The sequence below is a fragment of the Medicago truncatula genome, chromosome 7 (assembly GCF_003473485.1).
Source record: "Medicago truncatula cultivar Jemalong A17 chromosome 7, MtrunA17r5.0-ANR, whole genome shotgun sequence".
NCBI classification, from domain to species: domain Eukaryota; kingdom Viridiplantae; phylum Streptophyta; class Magnoliopsida; order Fabales; family Fabaceae; genus Medicago; species Medicago truncatula.
Window position 1 is genome coordinate 39727017 of NC_053048.1, and position 14352 is coordinate 39741368.

The 14352-nt window shown below is 32.8% G+C and overlaps 2 protein-coding genes across 2 annotated transcripts; both read left to right on the top strand.

Annotated features, from left to right (window-relative positions):
* Nucleotides 1-3550: 3550 nt before the first annotated feature.
* LOC11431897 (NAC transcription factor 47) lies at nt 3551-5468 on the top strand. Its single transcript, XM_003624544.4, has 3 exons — nt 3551-3836; nt 3972-4279; nt 4467-5468. The coding sequence occupies exons 1-3, from the start codon at nt 3674-3676 to the stop codon at nt 5016-5018; spliced, it is 1023 nt and encodes a 340-aa protein (XP_003624592.1). The 5' UTR covers nt 3551-3673; the 3' UTR covers nt 5019-5468.
* Nucleotides 5469-10228: 4760 nt separating this feature from the next.
* On the top strand, nt 10229-13779 carry LOC11441030 (ricin B-like lectin EULS3). The gene is made up of 4 exons (XM_024770622.2): nt 10229-10990; nt 11329-11451; nt 12764-12992; nt 13436-13779. Coding segments are annotated over exons 1-4 (1020 nt in total). The 5' UTR covers nt 10229-10324; the 3' UTR covers nt 13438-13779.
* Nucleotides 13780-14352: the final 573 nt, after the last annotated feature.

Below are 14352 nucleotides of genomic sequence, written 5' to 3' on the forward strand. Positions count from 1 at the left end.
CATCTTTTTTTAGTCGCGATTTAAACCCTAAACCTTACATATATTATGCATTTTTCGACCAATTGAGTCAAGTTCACGAGGATCGTATATCTATCATCTAATCAAGAAAAATATATCTTGAATCCACAAACTGATCATAAACCTCCTTGTTCCACTTCTTTGAATCACTTTTGAGGACTCTCGATTTTTTTATGATAAATTCCATCCTTAGAAAAAATCATATAAAACCTTATGCCCCATAAAAAAAATAAAAAATACTTATTGCTTTGTAATTAAGACTGCTCTTGAGTTTCCACACACAAACTTTCCACAAAAAGAGGATGCTCTCAATTGGTCAACGAATAAAACTTCACCTTTGTAGACATGATTAACACCACCCATGCAAGCCATACTTTTGAGGATATGGCTACCAATTATTTTATTTTACAATGAGAAAAGAGGACAATAATAATGTACTCCAAAAGTTTGGATTATTACATTACTAGTTTCGTTATTGCCATCTGGACCACTCACTTGTGTCCATCATTTTTTTTTTGTTACATTTGTGTCCATCATTTGAGTTATTTGTAGTTTCCGTTTGATAATAAACCAATAAGCGCAGTCAAGAAAAATATATCCATGTCCATATATATTTCATGAATCTCATAAATCTTTTAGCACAATTATTCAATGTATTCTACTTTTATTACTACCTCCGTCCATAAATATATGAGTTTTTTGCAAAAATTACGGAGATTAAAAAAGTTGGTTGTATTATTAATTTTGTATATAATTACTATTGTTTTTACAATTTTATCCTTAAGAGAGAGAATTAATTTATGTTTTCAACATAATATTTATTGTTGATTGAAGAAAAAGATGCAAAATAAATAAGGGTATGTTGGTAAAGAAATAATTAATGTACTTGAAAATACCAAAGGACTCTTATAAAAAGGGACAAAATTTTTCTCAAAAAAATCTTATAATTAAGTAGTATAATTTTTCGTGATTATAGTCGTAACTTTTTTAACAGATATTGCTAATATAAGTCCTACATATATAGTTATGTAATTTGAACCGATAATTTATCATTAAAAAAAACAACTCATGTGTAATTTTTTTTGTTATAATTTATCATTAAAAAAACAACTCATGTGTAATTTTTTTTTACAATCCTCATGTTGTCAAAATGTGAGGCCCGATAGTGGTAGCCATTAGATTACGAATAAAGATTGGTAGACATCCTTAATGTGTACATTCATTTACACCACTCTAAAGAATTTAAGTTAACTAAATATATGGTATGTGTGACCATATTTTTCAATTGTGTGACCACTATTTTCCAGCATTTAGAAGCTGAAAAATATGGTCATGTAACTAAAATGCACGTGACCACTATTTTTCCACTTAATTAACCTAATAAATAGTGGTCACGCAACTAAAAATATGTGGTCACACAGACCATATATATAGTTAACTTAAATTTTTTAGAGTGATACAAAAGGGTGTATACATTAAAGGTGTCTACATATCATTGTTGTTAGATTATATCCAAGACTCTAATCATTTTGTATGTTTAAGGTATAATTGGAAGAGATAAGTTGAAAATTTAAATAAAGGGAACAAATTAAGTGCGTAGGGTAAAAAAAAATTGCAGAATATCTTGAGATTTATTAAGGTATTTTTATGATCGATGAGAGTAAATATAAATTTGAAGAGCAAATGAAAAAGAACATATTTGAGTTTTTTTATAAAATTTAATAAACTTATTGTAAAAATTATTAAGAGAAAAGTGATTTGGATCAGTCCTAATCATAGTCCACCTAATATAATAAGACATGGGTGCTCTAGTCAAAGTGTCAAAGCCACACGCTCGATTATCCCATGTCATACCTTAATCCACGACCATGATGACAATGGCCACCAACATTAAAATATATATACATGTTCTGTTAAGATTTAAGAATGAGATATCTGGCATATGCTTATGTTTTTCTACAATCTTTCAACAAAAATTGCACTACTATTCCTATGACTACAGCTGGGCCAATAACAGCACAAAGATTTTCATTGAAATTCCCAAATTACCCTCAATGATACCGTCAATCATTCTACTTTGTGGCTTCACATGAAACGTGTCGACATCTAATCTTATCATCTGAAGAACGATGATGTCACAGCCGCCATTACGCAACGATAATAGACTCTGGACCAAGATTTACCATAAACGACAAAAGTGGAAGTTGCTGGTGACAAAAATTACATCAATCACACCGTAAAAAAGGTAGTAATGCTTGTGTAAGATTATAACCAAGGATTGGCCATGTATATTTCGGATAGCACTTCGGTGATATTGGAATGTTGATGTCCATTTAATATTAGTCAACCATAATATATTTATGACTAACTAACTGTTACCCATATATTGCTCAAGTGTCTTTTCCTAACAAAAAACTTGAACAGAAAAAGTTTTGTTTTCAAATTTAACTTTTAAAACAAAAAACTCAAACTCACACACACCTACTCCTAAATTTTCACTTATTGTATGTTTGGAATCCCGGCTAATTTGTCATTCTCGCGTTACAAGGCAATGTCACTGCTGAAAAATATTACCTCCGTTCCTTTTTAATTGTCACATTTTAACATTTTACACAAATTAAGACAATCAACAATTGATACCACTTTTGATGCAATAAGCTATACTTTTACTATAATGACCTTATTCATTTAATATCTCATTTCATATATTTCTCTCTCTGTAATAAATAACTAAGGACAATATTGGTAAACCAACATTTAATGTTGCATTTAACTTTGAAAATGACAGTTAAATAGGAATAAAAAATTTCTCCAAAAGTGACACTTAAAAAGGAACGGAGGGAGTAAAAACTATAAAGTGTGGCTTCTAACGAAACGCACGTCTACGGCAAAGTAAACGCTGGGACATACAGACACTTGGTTCTTTAATTCAATCTGTTCATATATGAACCATTTAAACACTCAATTAAAGAAATCACATTTGTGAATGCTCAAACCTCAACCCAATTCACTTAAGTGCTAGTTTGCTTCCACATCAAAACAATACCAAACATACTTTTACTAAGAAGCTTGGATTTTTAGCTTTAGAAAATCACTGTATATTTGTGTTGGAACGTGTTTCCAAACACATGCTAAAAAAAGCTTAATCCTGAACATAATCTCAATTAGAGTAGAAAATTGGATAATTACCGTGCCCTACTGGGATCATTAAACAGTAGTCAAGTTGAAAAATATTTGTTTATTAAAATGTGAAGCTTAAAGTATGAAACGTAAGTCTAATTATATAATTTTTGCAAAACTAATCTAAATATCATTTTCTCACCATGGATTGGGTTTGTCATTCATCATCCGTTTTCACATTGCTTCTATCTCCTAACTCCTATCTTCTTTAAAATGGACCCCACTTTTGGACAAAATCATGGTTCTTGGAACTGATCTAAATTTTTTGTCATTCATACCCCCTAGCCCCCTTGGCCTAATCTCTTCCCACGTGACGACAAAAATTCCACAACCATAAAATCCCTTCCTTTCTTCCAATCCCAAAAATTTCAATCCTCTCTCATTATTTTCATTTTGTGTATGCTTCACACCAAGTTTGGTTTTTGTCTCTCTCTCTCTCTCTTAGCACACACCCTCAACATTTTTTTAATACCACATGGGAACCCCACAGACCAATTTGCCACCAGGTTTTAGGTTCCACCCTACTGATGCAGAACTCATTCTTCACTACCTTAGGAAAAAAATTGCCTCCATTCCCTTGCCTGTTTCCATCATTGCTGAAGTTGATATTTATAAGTTGGATCCTTGGGATTTACCAGGTTTGTATTCTATAAATTTATAAGTTGATCCAAAATATACGTATGTACTTTTTTATATTACTTTTTTTTAATTTAATAATGTGTGATGTGGAAGGTTAATTTACTTTTGGTTTGTTGTGGTTTCTTTATTTTCAGCTAAGGCTTCATTTGGTGAGAAAGAATGGTACTTTTTTAGTCCTAGAGATAGAAAGTACCCAAACGGTGCAAGGCCAAACAGGGCAGCTGCTTCAGGGTATTGGAAAGCCACTGGCACTGATAAGACCATAGTGGCATCATTGCCATGTGGAGGAGGAAGATCACAAGAGAACATTATTGGTGTCAAAAAGGCTCTTGTTTTTTACAAAGGAAAACCCCCAAAGGGTATTAAGACTAATTGGATCATGCATGAATATCGTCTTGTTGACAACAATAAACCTATTAAGCTCAAAGATTCTTCCATGAGGGTGAGTTTAGATTGCGGTCGCGTCGCAATTAAATGTGACTAATGCAATATCAATCATAGTCTTGCCACAGTCGAACAACGGCATAAAAAAAACATAAACTCTGATGTTGTTGTTTGATTGTGGTCACGTACTTTTTTTAGATGTATCTTAGACTAATGTTATTCTTGGAATTATTGTATTTGTGCAGTTGGATGATTGGGTGCTATGCCGAATTTACAAGAAATCAAAATGTGCACTAACTTCAACAGAATCATCAGAAACTATGGTAGGTGAAGTGGAACATGCAGAAGAGACACAATTCCAAGAAACCCTATTTCCAATCACCAAAAACACAACCTCACCTCTTCAAAACACACTCATGTCTCAAAAATCAGTGTCCTTTTCAAACCTATTAGATGCTATGGACTACTCCATGTTAAGCAGCTTCTTATCTGAAAATTCCAACAACCCATCAGGAATTGGAACAAGTTCAGGTTTCAACACTGAAAATTTTAACCAACAACAATCTTCCCATATCAACACTTGCAACAATTACATGTCTCAGAAGAATCCTCAATCCAACACTTTAAAGCACCAGCTTTCAAACGTAGATGAAGACATGTTATACCCATCAAAGAAGTACTTGAGTTCCTCTTGCAATTTTCCTAACATCAATTCTCAGTATGAAAACTACCTTATGAAGCAATCTTTGATGAATCAACAATTGCTTTTAGGTCCTCATCATCAATATCAAGGCTAATCCAAAATACCACAAAAATTAAGTGGTACCAAAAAAAAAAAGATTATGAAATAGAAAAGTTAAGTAAGATTTCTAGAAGTTGGGCCCACCAAATTACACCAATGTCATCATTAAGTAAGGATTGCTAATTTAATAGTAGTGCACAAAATATAGTGTGTTCTATTTTGTCCATTTTAATTTTTTTTCTAGGAATTGAAGGAGGGGTTAGGACCTATTTGGTATGGAGTCAAAAGATTCCTTAGTTGAAGACTGAATAAATTGTGAAAAGAAAATATCAAAGTTTTATGACCTATCAGAAATAGTAGTGTACAAAATGTTAATTTGTTTGTGTGTTGTTGGGGTTGGCAAGTTAGCTTTATGATATATATTCTGTAGATAAGTATTGTACTGATTGTGATGATATTTTTCATTCTTTTCATGGAAAAAGAAGCTACAAATTTTTCTTTTGGATTGTAACTATTCGCCATTTCAGTATGTTAATCTTTATTGTTTTTTGATGTGGATCCAACCAAGAATTCACTGTACAAGAATCTTTGACTTAGTATAAATTTCTTAAATTAGATATAAAATGAAGGAAAATTTAAGATGATAAGATTAAGATTGAATTGGGGATCCGTCACAAGAATAAAATGTTATTTGATAAGCAACTAGAATTGCTTCATCTAAACACTTAAAAGGAGAAAAACTATCTCTTACATCAATACACAGATTGAAAATAAAATACTCATGTATTAACCAAATGAAAAATAATACTAACAAAATTGTTATTTATACATACACATATGAGGCACCTATAAATCTCAATAATAAGCAAAAAAAAGGCTCAATAAGGAATTAGAAAAACAATGAACATTATACATCTTCAAAATAAAACAATTTAAATTTTAAACTAAACATTAATACAAACAAACAAAGGAATATTAAAAGGATATTTGACTTCACGTTTAGTGTGGATAAAGCATGTTGTCCCAATGTCCCTGCCATTTTTGGCTGTTGTTATTCACATGCTTTGAACCATTACATACAATATTGAAGCAATGTAAATGGAACCTATAAACAAATTTACCAATTGAATTTTCAATTATAAATTTATACCAGCTTCGTACAATTTTTTCACTATTTTATCTTATCTTCCTAATGCCAAGTCCAACTTATTTGTGTTACATTTACACTAGAGTGTATAATAGCCAAGTCCAACTTTGCTACATATCACTTACCTCGTGTGAATGCACACACACCAAACAAAAATACCAACTTGACACAAAAAATAAGATTAATTCTTCTTTTTCTACCAAAAACAGTGTATGCATTCGCAATATTAATCAGTTGTATGGATATATAACTAACAAGATTTCATCATTTTTATATTAATATTGATATTTTAGCAAATAATGTTATGGTATATATAAATAGTGAGATGTGATTTTATACTCTACGTACAATGAGCATACTTTTGTGTGATGTATGGCTAGAAAATAGTGGACACTTATATTATTGAGATTTCAATATTTAATTACGAGCACGTACGATGTTTAATTTATTTTAACTAGGATAACATCATCCACTCGATTTTGTACTTTGGCATCATTATAATGTTCCATGAGGATAATCCTTATCTCTATAACTGCTTCTCACGTGTTCTTGATTAATTATTCTTAGTTGTTAGTGTGGATTTTGACTCTTTATTAACAACATTGATCGAATAAGGACTAAGAACACAATGTTATTGCTAGCATGTGGTCACCAAACTCCAATTATTTAATCTGCTTTATCTCTTCAACATCCTTAACGCATGCAAACTTTGGTTAATAAAGTAGCCTCCTAAATCCAAAAATATGCAATTATTCTTATTATATTGCACTTTCAAGAAAGAAATTAATAAACAAAAGACGAAAAGTTAATTAGCACATGAAACTTAATAATAAACGAAAAGTAAGAGGTCTTTACACAATTCACACTCACACACAAAGTAGTTGCGAACGTAATTAACAAACGTGTGTAACTTAGCAATCATGTGTGTATGAGAAGACTAGTAGATAAGGTGGTTAAAGACTTGAAGTGTCCTATGCATGGAGTGGCAGCTTCATGTGGAGGGATGGTTTATAAATTATATATAAGTTGGTGAGCAAGTATGAGACATTTGTTATGTACATAACTAATTCTTTTAAGTTTCTATGTTCTTGTTGTGAGTTAGGGGAATGATGGTGTATGTAATTGGGGATTTTGATTATACTTGGGTTTGGGAGGTGTGGGGATCTGATATATTTTGATATATACAGTTAGAATCAGATGTGGAGTCAAATTTTTAATCTAAAGGTCTATTATTGTTTGCTAAATTTACTCGCCATATCTTTTATCACTTGATTTCCACTCGATTTTTTGTCAAGAATAAAAGTATGTGTATTTTCCTCCTCACAACAATTCTTGATTTTTATTTTTCCCTCTATAATGAAAATTCGCAGCAATCCAATTTAAAGGGGTTTCTATTCTACGAAAACCATAAGTTAATTAACAACTGTTCAATCATGGATTCAGGGTTAAACACCTAAAATTCAATCGATAGAAGCAAACTCATCCAATCCAAAATACTCTATGTTAACTGCCGTCATCTACAATTGGGGTCTTTATCACAAATTTTGCATAAGTTCTTAAATGTATACGAAAAATTAACCAAGATGGAAAGGAGATACATACAAAAATAATATCAAAGGGTGTGTGGGGATAATTAATCTACAAATTTTTCGGAAGAAAACGAGGAGTATCATGACTAAGGGTGTAAGCGGTTTGGATAAAACCAATGAATTTGAAAGTTCAAGCTAAGAAAGTATCCGATCTTGTCTTGTTCGGTTCAAAACTGAATCAATCCAATCTAAATTGTACTTCTTTGGTTCGGTTCTCGATTTTTTATTTAAACTCCAAGGAACCGTTGGACCGAACCGATGCTAACCTCACTCTCCATTTTTGAAATATTATCCCTCCTCACACACACACACACTTATGATTAGGCTCAAAATTAAAGTCCAACATAAACTACTCTTTAATCCATTCACCTACTTCAATCATCATCTCATCTCATCACTCAAACTCTATTTTATTTCTTCTAAAAAAGAAACCCTAGTCATTAACCACACCTAACCCAGCGTTTTTCACCACTGCAGTGATCGTCCATCTGTTGGTTGGTTTTATCATATTTATGTCTTCAAACTTTTCAAAAGATATTGTATCGTGAAGCAAATAGGTGCGCTGATACGTTAGCTAATATTGGATGTATCATGGGAAATGAGATGATGTTTTATGAGTCGTGTCCGACTCAAATTAACTATTTGTTAACTGCTGATCAAGCGGGGGTTACTTTTCCGCGCTTGATTAAGATGTAATTTCTTTTTCCGGGCTTCGGTCCTCCCATTCATAAAAAAAAAAGATATCTTTTCTATGATACCATTGGTTTTTTTTTTTACAGAATTATATACTCCCTCCGTTCCATTTTAATTGAGTCATTGACTCATTTCACACTTATTAAGAAAAAATGTATAAGTGAAAGAGAGAGAAAAATGGTTTTGAGTGCCCTTATCAACTATTGGTGCATTCTTTTTTGTCATAAATGCAAAGTAGAATATATTGAATTGTGAGTGGTGAAAGTATTATTAATTAGTGTTATAATTGAAAAAAAGTACTCCCTCCGTCCCTTAATAAATGACACAGTTGATTCCATTACGCATTCTAATGCATAATTTTGAGCTTAAATATCTTGAATAATATGTTAGAAAAAATTATGAAAATTTGATATTTTGAAAATACTCATCAAGACGAATCTAATGACATCTTATACTTATCTATGTATATTAGTAGAAAAATATGGTCAAAGTAAGCTAGGTCAAACTTGCAAATTTTCAAATAGGTCATCTATTGCGGGAGGGAGGGAGTAATTAATATTGTATTGGAAAGTGAAATGAGTCAATTTTTATGGGACAATATTTTTTTTTGCAAATGGTTCAGATTATAGGACAGATGGAGTACCATTGTTTAATGAAGACTAGAATTAATGTGACGAATGATTAAGCTAGCAAATCCTCCAATGCTCGCTATATGATAATTTGCACCTTTTTCCTATAAATGTTTCGCTATTCCAACGATAGATTAACAAATTAGTTCTAATCAATCTCTTGAATAAGAACTCTCTTCTAAAATCTCAATCCCTTAATCTCTTAGGCAAAATCGAAATTGTTGGAGGTTTTAATGATTTATTAATCTCTGAATCATAGCTTAAAAATTGTTTATCTCTACCTTAATTAGTTAAATTAATCAGATTACCTAGGTTAGATTCAAACCCTAGGGCTAGTATCATTCAAATTCTATGATCAATTCATAAATTCAAGATGCTAGGGTTAGTAGTCACTAGTCAGTCATAAACATATAAAAAGCATTAAACTCAAGATAAACAAAATAAGACTAGATCTTCAATGATAATCAAGAGAGTTCATGCAAAGTACAAGGCCATATAGCTTTCAAAAGATTCATCTTGACTTAATCACAAGAAATTTAGTTACTTATAGCTAAAGTATAAACAAGTAATTCAAAACAAGGATTCATTACATGGATTGGAGGGGTGACTATGAGTTTTGATGGTCTTTCGCCTATTCTCCAGCTTTCTATTCCAAAAACGTCATTTTCTCCTTCAAATTTCAAACCCTTGTCTTAGAAACACGTTTGCCTTTTATAGATTTTAATTTTTCCTCACAAAATCATGTCCCAATGCTTCCTAATCATGCCCCGAGTATTGTTGAATGAAAAGGCTCTTTCTAGACTTGAAAACATGGCCCGATTTAGTGAAATTGTGGCTCGATTTGTAATTTCTTGTTGCTCTTTGATTTCTATCAATTTCAGCTCTAGAGACTCCAATATTACACTAAAATCGACGAAAAATACATAAAGATCAACTAATTTTTTTATGGTGGTTGAGGTTCGAACCTGGACCTTGCATATATCTTGGATATAACAAAACCAAGATGACATAGTGTCATGAATCACCATAATATGAAGATCAAAGTGATTATTTTTGATTTTATTGAGACGTTTTAGGTCGACTGAATAATATGAAGATGAAAGTGAATAAAATATGACAAAAACCTAAAGACAATCCACGTGTTAAAGCAGATATGCGTATCATCGATTATTCATACAGATTCTACGCAGTATTTGGCCCCACACCATATTCCTTGATTTCATCATCATCGATTTGTTTACATAATAAAATCAAAATTAAGCTTAACAACTAAGTATCCATCTTCTTCTCCCGAATCAGAAAAATGGAGTTCCCCTTCAATCACAACACCTCCAACGTAACCCACACTCATCACCACCGTCGTGACGACGACAACAACGAACAACATTATCCACCACCTGGTCACAACAATTTATCTTCCTTCAACCAACCACCACCACCACCACATCATCAACAACCACCTTTCTACCCTAACCCATCATACCCACCACCACCACAACAACAACCACATCAACCCGAAACTCAAGTCTTCCACACCGGGCACGTGTCCCGTAATGACAATTTCAACAATTACCCTCAACAACCACAACCTCACCAAGAAACTCAAGTGTTCCACACTGGACACGTGTCCCATGAAAACTTCAACAGTTACCCTCAACCACCACCACCTCAATCTCATCATCAACAACCCAGCTACGGCGCTGCGTACCCACCTGCACCACCATCCGTACCGGATCACACCTCCGCCCCATTCCCAAACGCAACTGTTCACCATGTTTCTCATGAAACCCATAACCCTCATTTTCCTTCTTCCAACGTTCACCATGTCAACCATGAACCCACCGCTCCTCCTCTCTCCTCCAACAGATCCACTTTCAAGATTGTTACCAAAGCTTCACCCAATTACTCTCTCACTATCCGTCGTGGCGAGGTTGTTCTCGCTCCCTCTGATCCCTCCGATCAGCATCAGGTGAATTCAGTTTAAGGTTTTCTGATTTTTGTAGTTTTGTGGAATTATTTGTAGTTTGTTGTAAAATGGGTTTATTAGACTAGTGAGTTTTTAATTGTTGAGTGAAGATCCGTTTCTTTTTTGTCTTTCACAATTTTCCTGTCGGCCAATTTAGTCCTTAACAGAAATAAAACCCAAATGTCGGGGATTATTTTGCGTGTTTTGTTTTTGTCAGAACTAAATTGGCCCACAGAAAAATTGAGAATGCCCCAAATAGGTTTCACTCTTAATTTTTTGTTATGTGTTTGTTTTTGGCTTTGTGGTATTTGATATTTTGGTTTTTTATTTTGGTATTGTAGCATTGGTACAAGGATGTGAAGTGGAGCACCAAAGTGAAGGATAAAGATGGTTACCCTTCATTTGCTTTGGTCAACAAAGTAACTGGTGAGGCAATTAAGCATTCCATTGGTGCCTCCCATCCAGTAAGATATAACTTTCTCAATTTCCTTTTTATTCAAGTTTGTATCTGAAATATTTTTTAGTATTATCTAACAAATGTGCATTATTGTTTAATGCTTTCTGTGCTGATTCGTGATAATTGAATTAGAATTTTGGTTATTTGAATTATTAAGGTTTTTAAAAAAATATCTCAATTTTGATGTACAAGCGACCACAATCAACTATGATTCTCTGAAATACCAAAGTCTGTGTTGTAAATGAAATCAGGTTTAAAAAAAAAACCTTCTGATGAATATGAATATTTCATCTTTAGAAGTGGCAGTTTGTTTAAATTATCGTAAAATTTAGTCTTTTTGCAATTCATTTGTTTTGAACATAAAGGCAAGTAGGCAGCTGAGAATGTTCTGTTTTTCTACCTTTTTTTCCCCAATATTTTGTAGGTGAAAACTGATAGAATTGGTATATGATATCTGTTAAAACTAGTGGCTGCTGATTTGAAATATTGGTGTTAGGTTAGTTCGGCAACGGCGAAGTCTACCTGTGAAGCACCAACACGACACTGTCACGTAAACTCCAGTAATAATAATTTAAGAAAATTGAAGTGACTGAATGTCACCGTATGTATCTGTGTTGGACACCAGACACACTTTCAATCCGAAGTATTGGTGCTATATAAAACTCTATCCTGTCCCATGGGGACCTTTTGTCAATAACTGAATTATGAGCTTCTTAGACCTTTATGCTTTTCAGACAGAGTTGCATGTGCTGTGTTGTTCTGCTGTCTGAGAATAACCAAAGTGTTTGCATTGGGATAAGCACAGCCTGTTAGTTTTACACAACCTTTTACTGTATTTGTTGTCTATTTTCATTCCACCAAAATGTTAAGAAAGAATGTTCAAACTTAAATGAATAATTAAGGTTAAAGTAAACCACTTTTTGGGTCAATTCCTTATAGAGGACTTTCCTTTGTAAGTCATCTTTAACTATCATAATATTACAAGCTCTTGCTAGAACACATGGCATAGTTTGTCATTGGAATCAGACCAGACAACCTTCCCATCCTTCAACATTTTTATACCAAAAAAAACAAGCATGGCAGTATCTCTCTCAGACTTTTATTATATAATAATCTGGCAATGTGATCGTTTAATACTGTGCTTTGAATATGCTTATGGGTTCTGGAATTACATGTTTTGGATGCATAGCGTGTCATTAATGTGTTGGAAAAAAATAGCAATGTTACACCGCATCCTGTTTCCCATGCCTTCCTTCTCTTCCTTTCCCTACTCTAACTTAATTTGTTGTTTACATCTGTATTTTCAACATTTTATGTAGGTACGGCTCATTCGTTACAATCCTGACTATCTTGATCAGTCAGTTCTATGGACTGAGAGCAAGGACCAGGGTAGTGGCTACAGAGCTGTAAGGATGGTCAACAATATTCAACTTAACATGGATGCCTTTCATGGTGATAAAAATTCTGGAGGTGTACATGATGGCACTACTGTTGTCCTCTGGGACTGGAACAAAGGTGACAACCAACAGTGGAAGATATTGCCCTACTGTAAGTTTTCTATCCATAACATAAATCTAATTCCCAATAAAAATATAGTATGGTTTTTCCTTTTATAGACGCCTTCTGTTCGCCGAATACTTTTAGAATTTTATAATCTAAAGAAAAAATATCTGTGAGAAATTTTGATGTATGCTGCCATGTGTGTTTGTTTTCTAGTCAATTGTTATCTGAAGAATCTTAAATTGAAATTGTATTACTGTTACCTGTCAAGTGGATGGTTCTCATTATTTACTGTGACATCTTCATATACTTCTCAATGATTATAAATTTCCACTGTCTGCTCTAAAGTTTAAGTTACTTGTGGTGCTACCTAATTTTACAAATAATAAATAGTTGTAAAAATTTACATCCTTTTCTTTTTCTGAGTATGACTCGACAATTTACAAATAGTTATTCACGTTCAATTGACTTTCCGTTTATGATAAATGCAGGAGCCGCGGAAGGCACTGTCAATGGCTTTGAAGATTCATAATCTATATCTATAAGTTGAGAGGACTGTTGTCTCTTTTGTTGAGTGGTTTGTTTTTGTTAAACTTGCATGTGTTTTGTAAGGTATTAAAGGTTTGCAATGAAGTTATTGGTACCAAGCAACCAAATATAGATTTTCAGTAGAACTGTCGTGTTGATTGCAAGTATAACAATATTCGTTTGAGGTTGCTCTTTATATCCTAATGTGATTTGGTGTGAACCATTATTACTTTTGAGGGTACACAACATCATGTGTAAAACAATGTATGCATCGTATGGTTTCAATGTTTCATTTTTCATACTATCATTTCCCGAATATTTTTGTGAATTTATAAACTTAAGCACATTATTATTGCATGCTTGATTGGCAACTTTTAAATACACCTACACAAGTTAAATAACACGGACAATTTAAATTAAACGCACATTTGGTGTCTCATACTGTCCTTTTTTTTTTTTGGTAGAGTAGCATCAAACATTTCTAGAAATGATATTTGAGCGAGCTCATACAAAACAACAATGGATGAATACTCGCTTCTTCAAAAAAAAAAAAAAAAAGATAAATACTCGCAAGAGTTTAAAGTTAGAAAGCTTAGAGATTGAAAAGTTGAACTGAAGTCAATAGTGTTGAGCATAGTGGGTTCTACCCCTCCTAATTGATTTTTTTTCTATGTGCATGAGTTAAAAATCGAACTCCTAACCAATACTTTAGGGGTCTAAATTTCTTACAACTTGGACCAACTATTGTTGGTGATTAAGTTGAAAACATTATTGATTTTTTATTATGTTATACGATTCTGATAGGTTTTTGTTTTCAGTATTTTTACCGAATATTGTCAATGTATTTTGTTTTAAGACAAGTGTCATGGTTCCAGATAAG

Bases quoted from the DNA above. Each gene is read 5' to 3' on its own strand.
- LOC11441030 (XM_024770622.2), top strand. From the start codon at position 10,325: ATGGAGTTCCCCTTCAATCACAACACCTCCAACGTAACCCACACTCAT. The intron at 10,991-11,328 runs GTGAATTCAGTT...TTGGTATTGTAG, and splicing joins ATCCCTCCGATCAGCATCAG to CATTGGTACAAGGATGTGAA. The intron at 11,452-12,763 runs GTAAGATATAAC...CATTTTATGTAG, and splicing joins CCATTGGTGCCTCCCATCCA to GTACGGCTCATTCGTTACAA.
- LOC11431897 (XM_003624544.4), top strand. From the start codon at position 3,674: ATGGGAACCCCACAGACCAATTTGCCACCAGGTTTTAGGTTCCACCCT. The intron at 3,837-3,971 runs GTTTGTATTCTA...CTTTATTTTCAG, and splicing joins GGATCCTTGGGATTTACCAG to CTAAGGCTTCATTTGGTGAG. The intron at 4,280-4,466 runs GTGAGTTTAGAT...GTATTTGTGCAG, and splicing joins TCAAAGATTCTTCCATGAGG to TTGGATGATTGGGTGCTATG.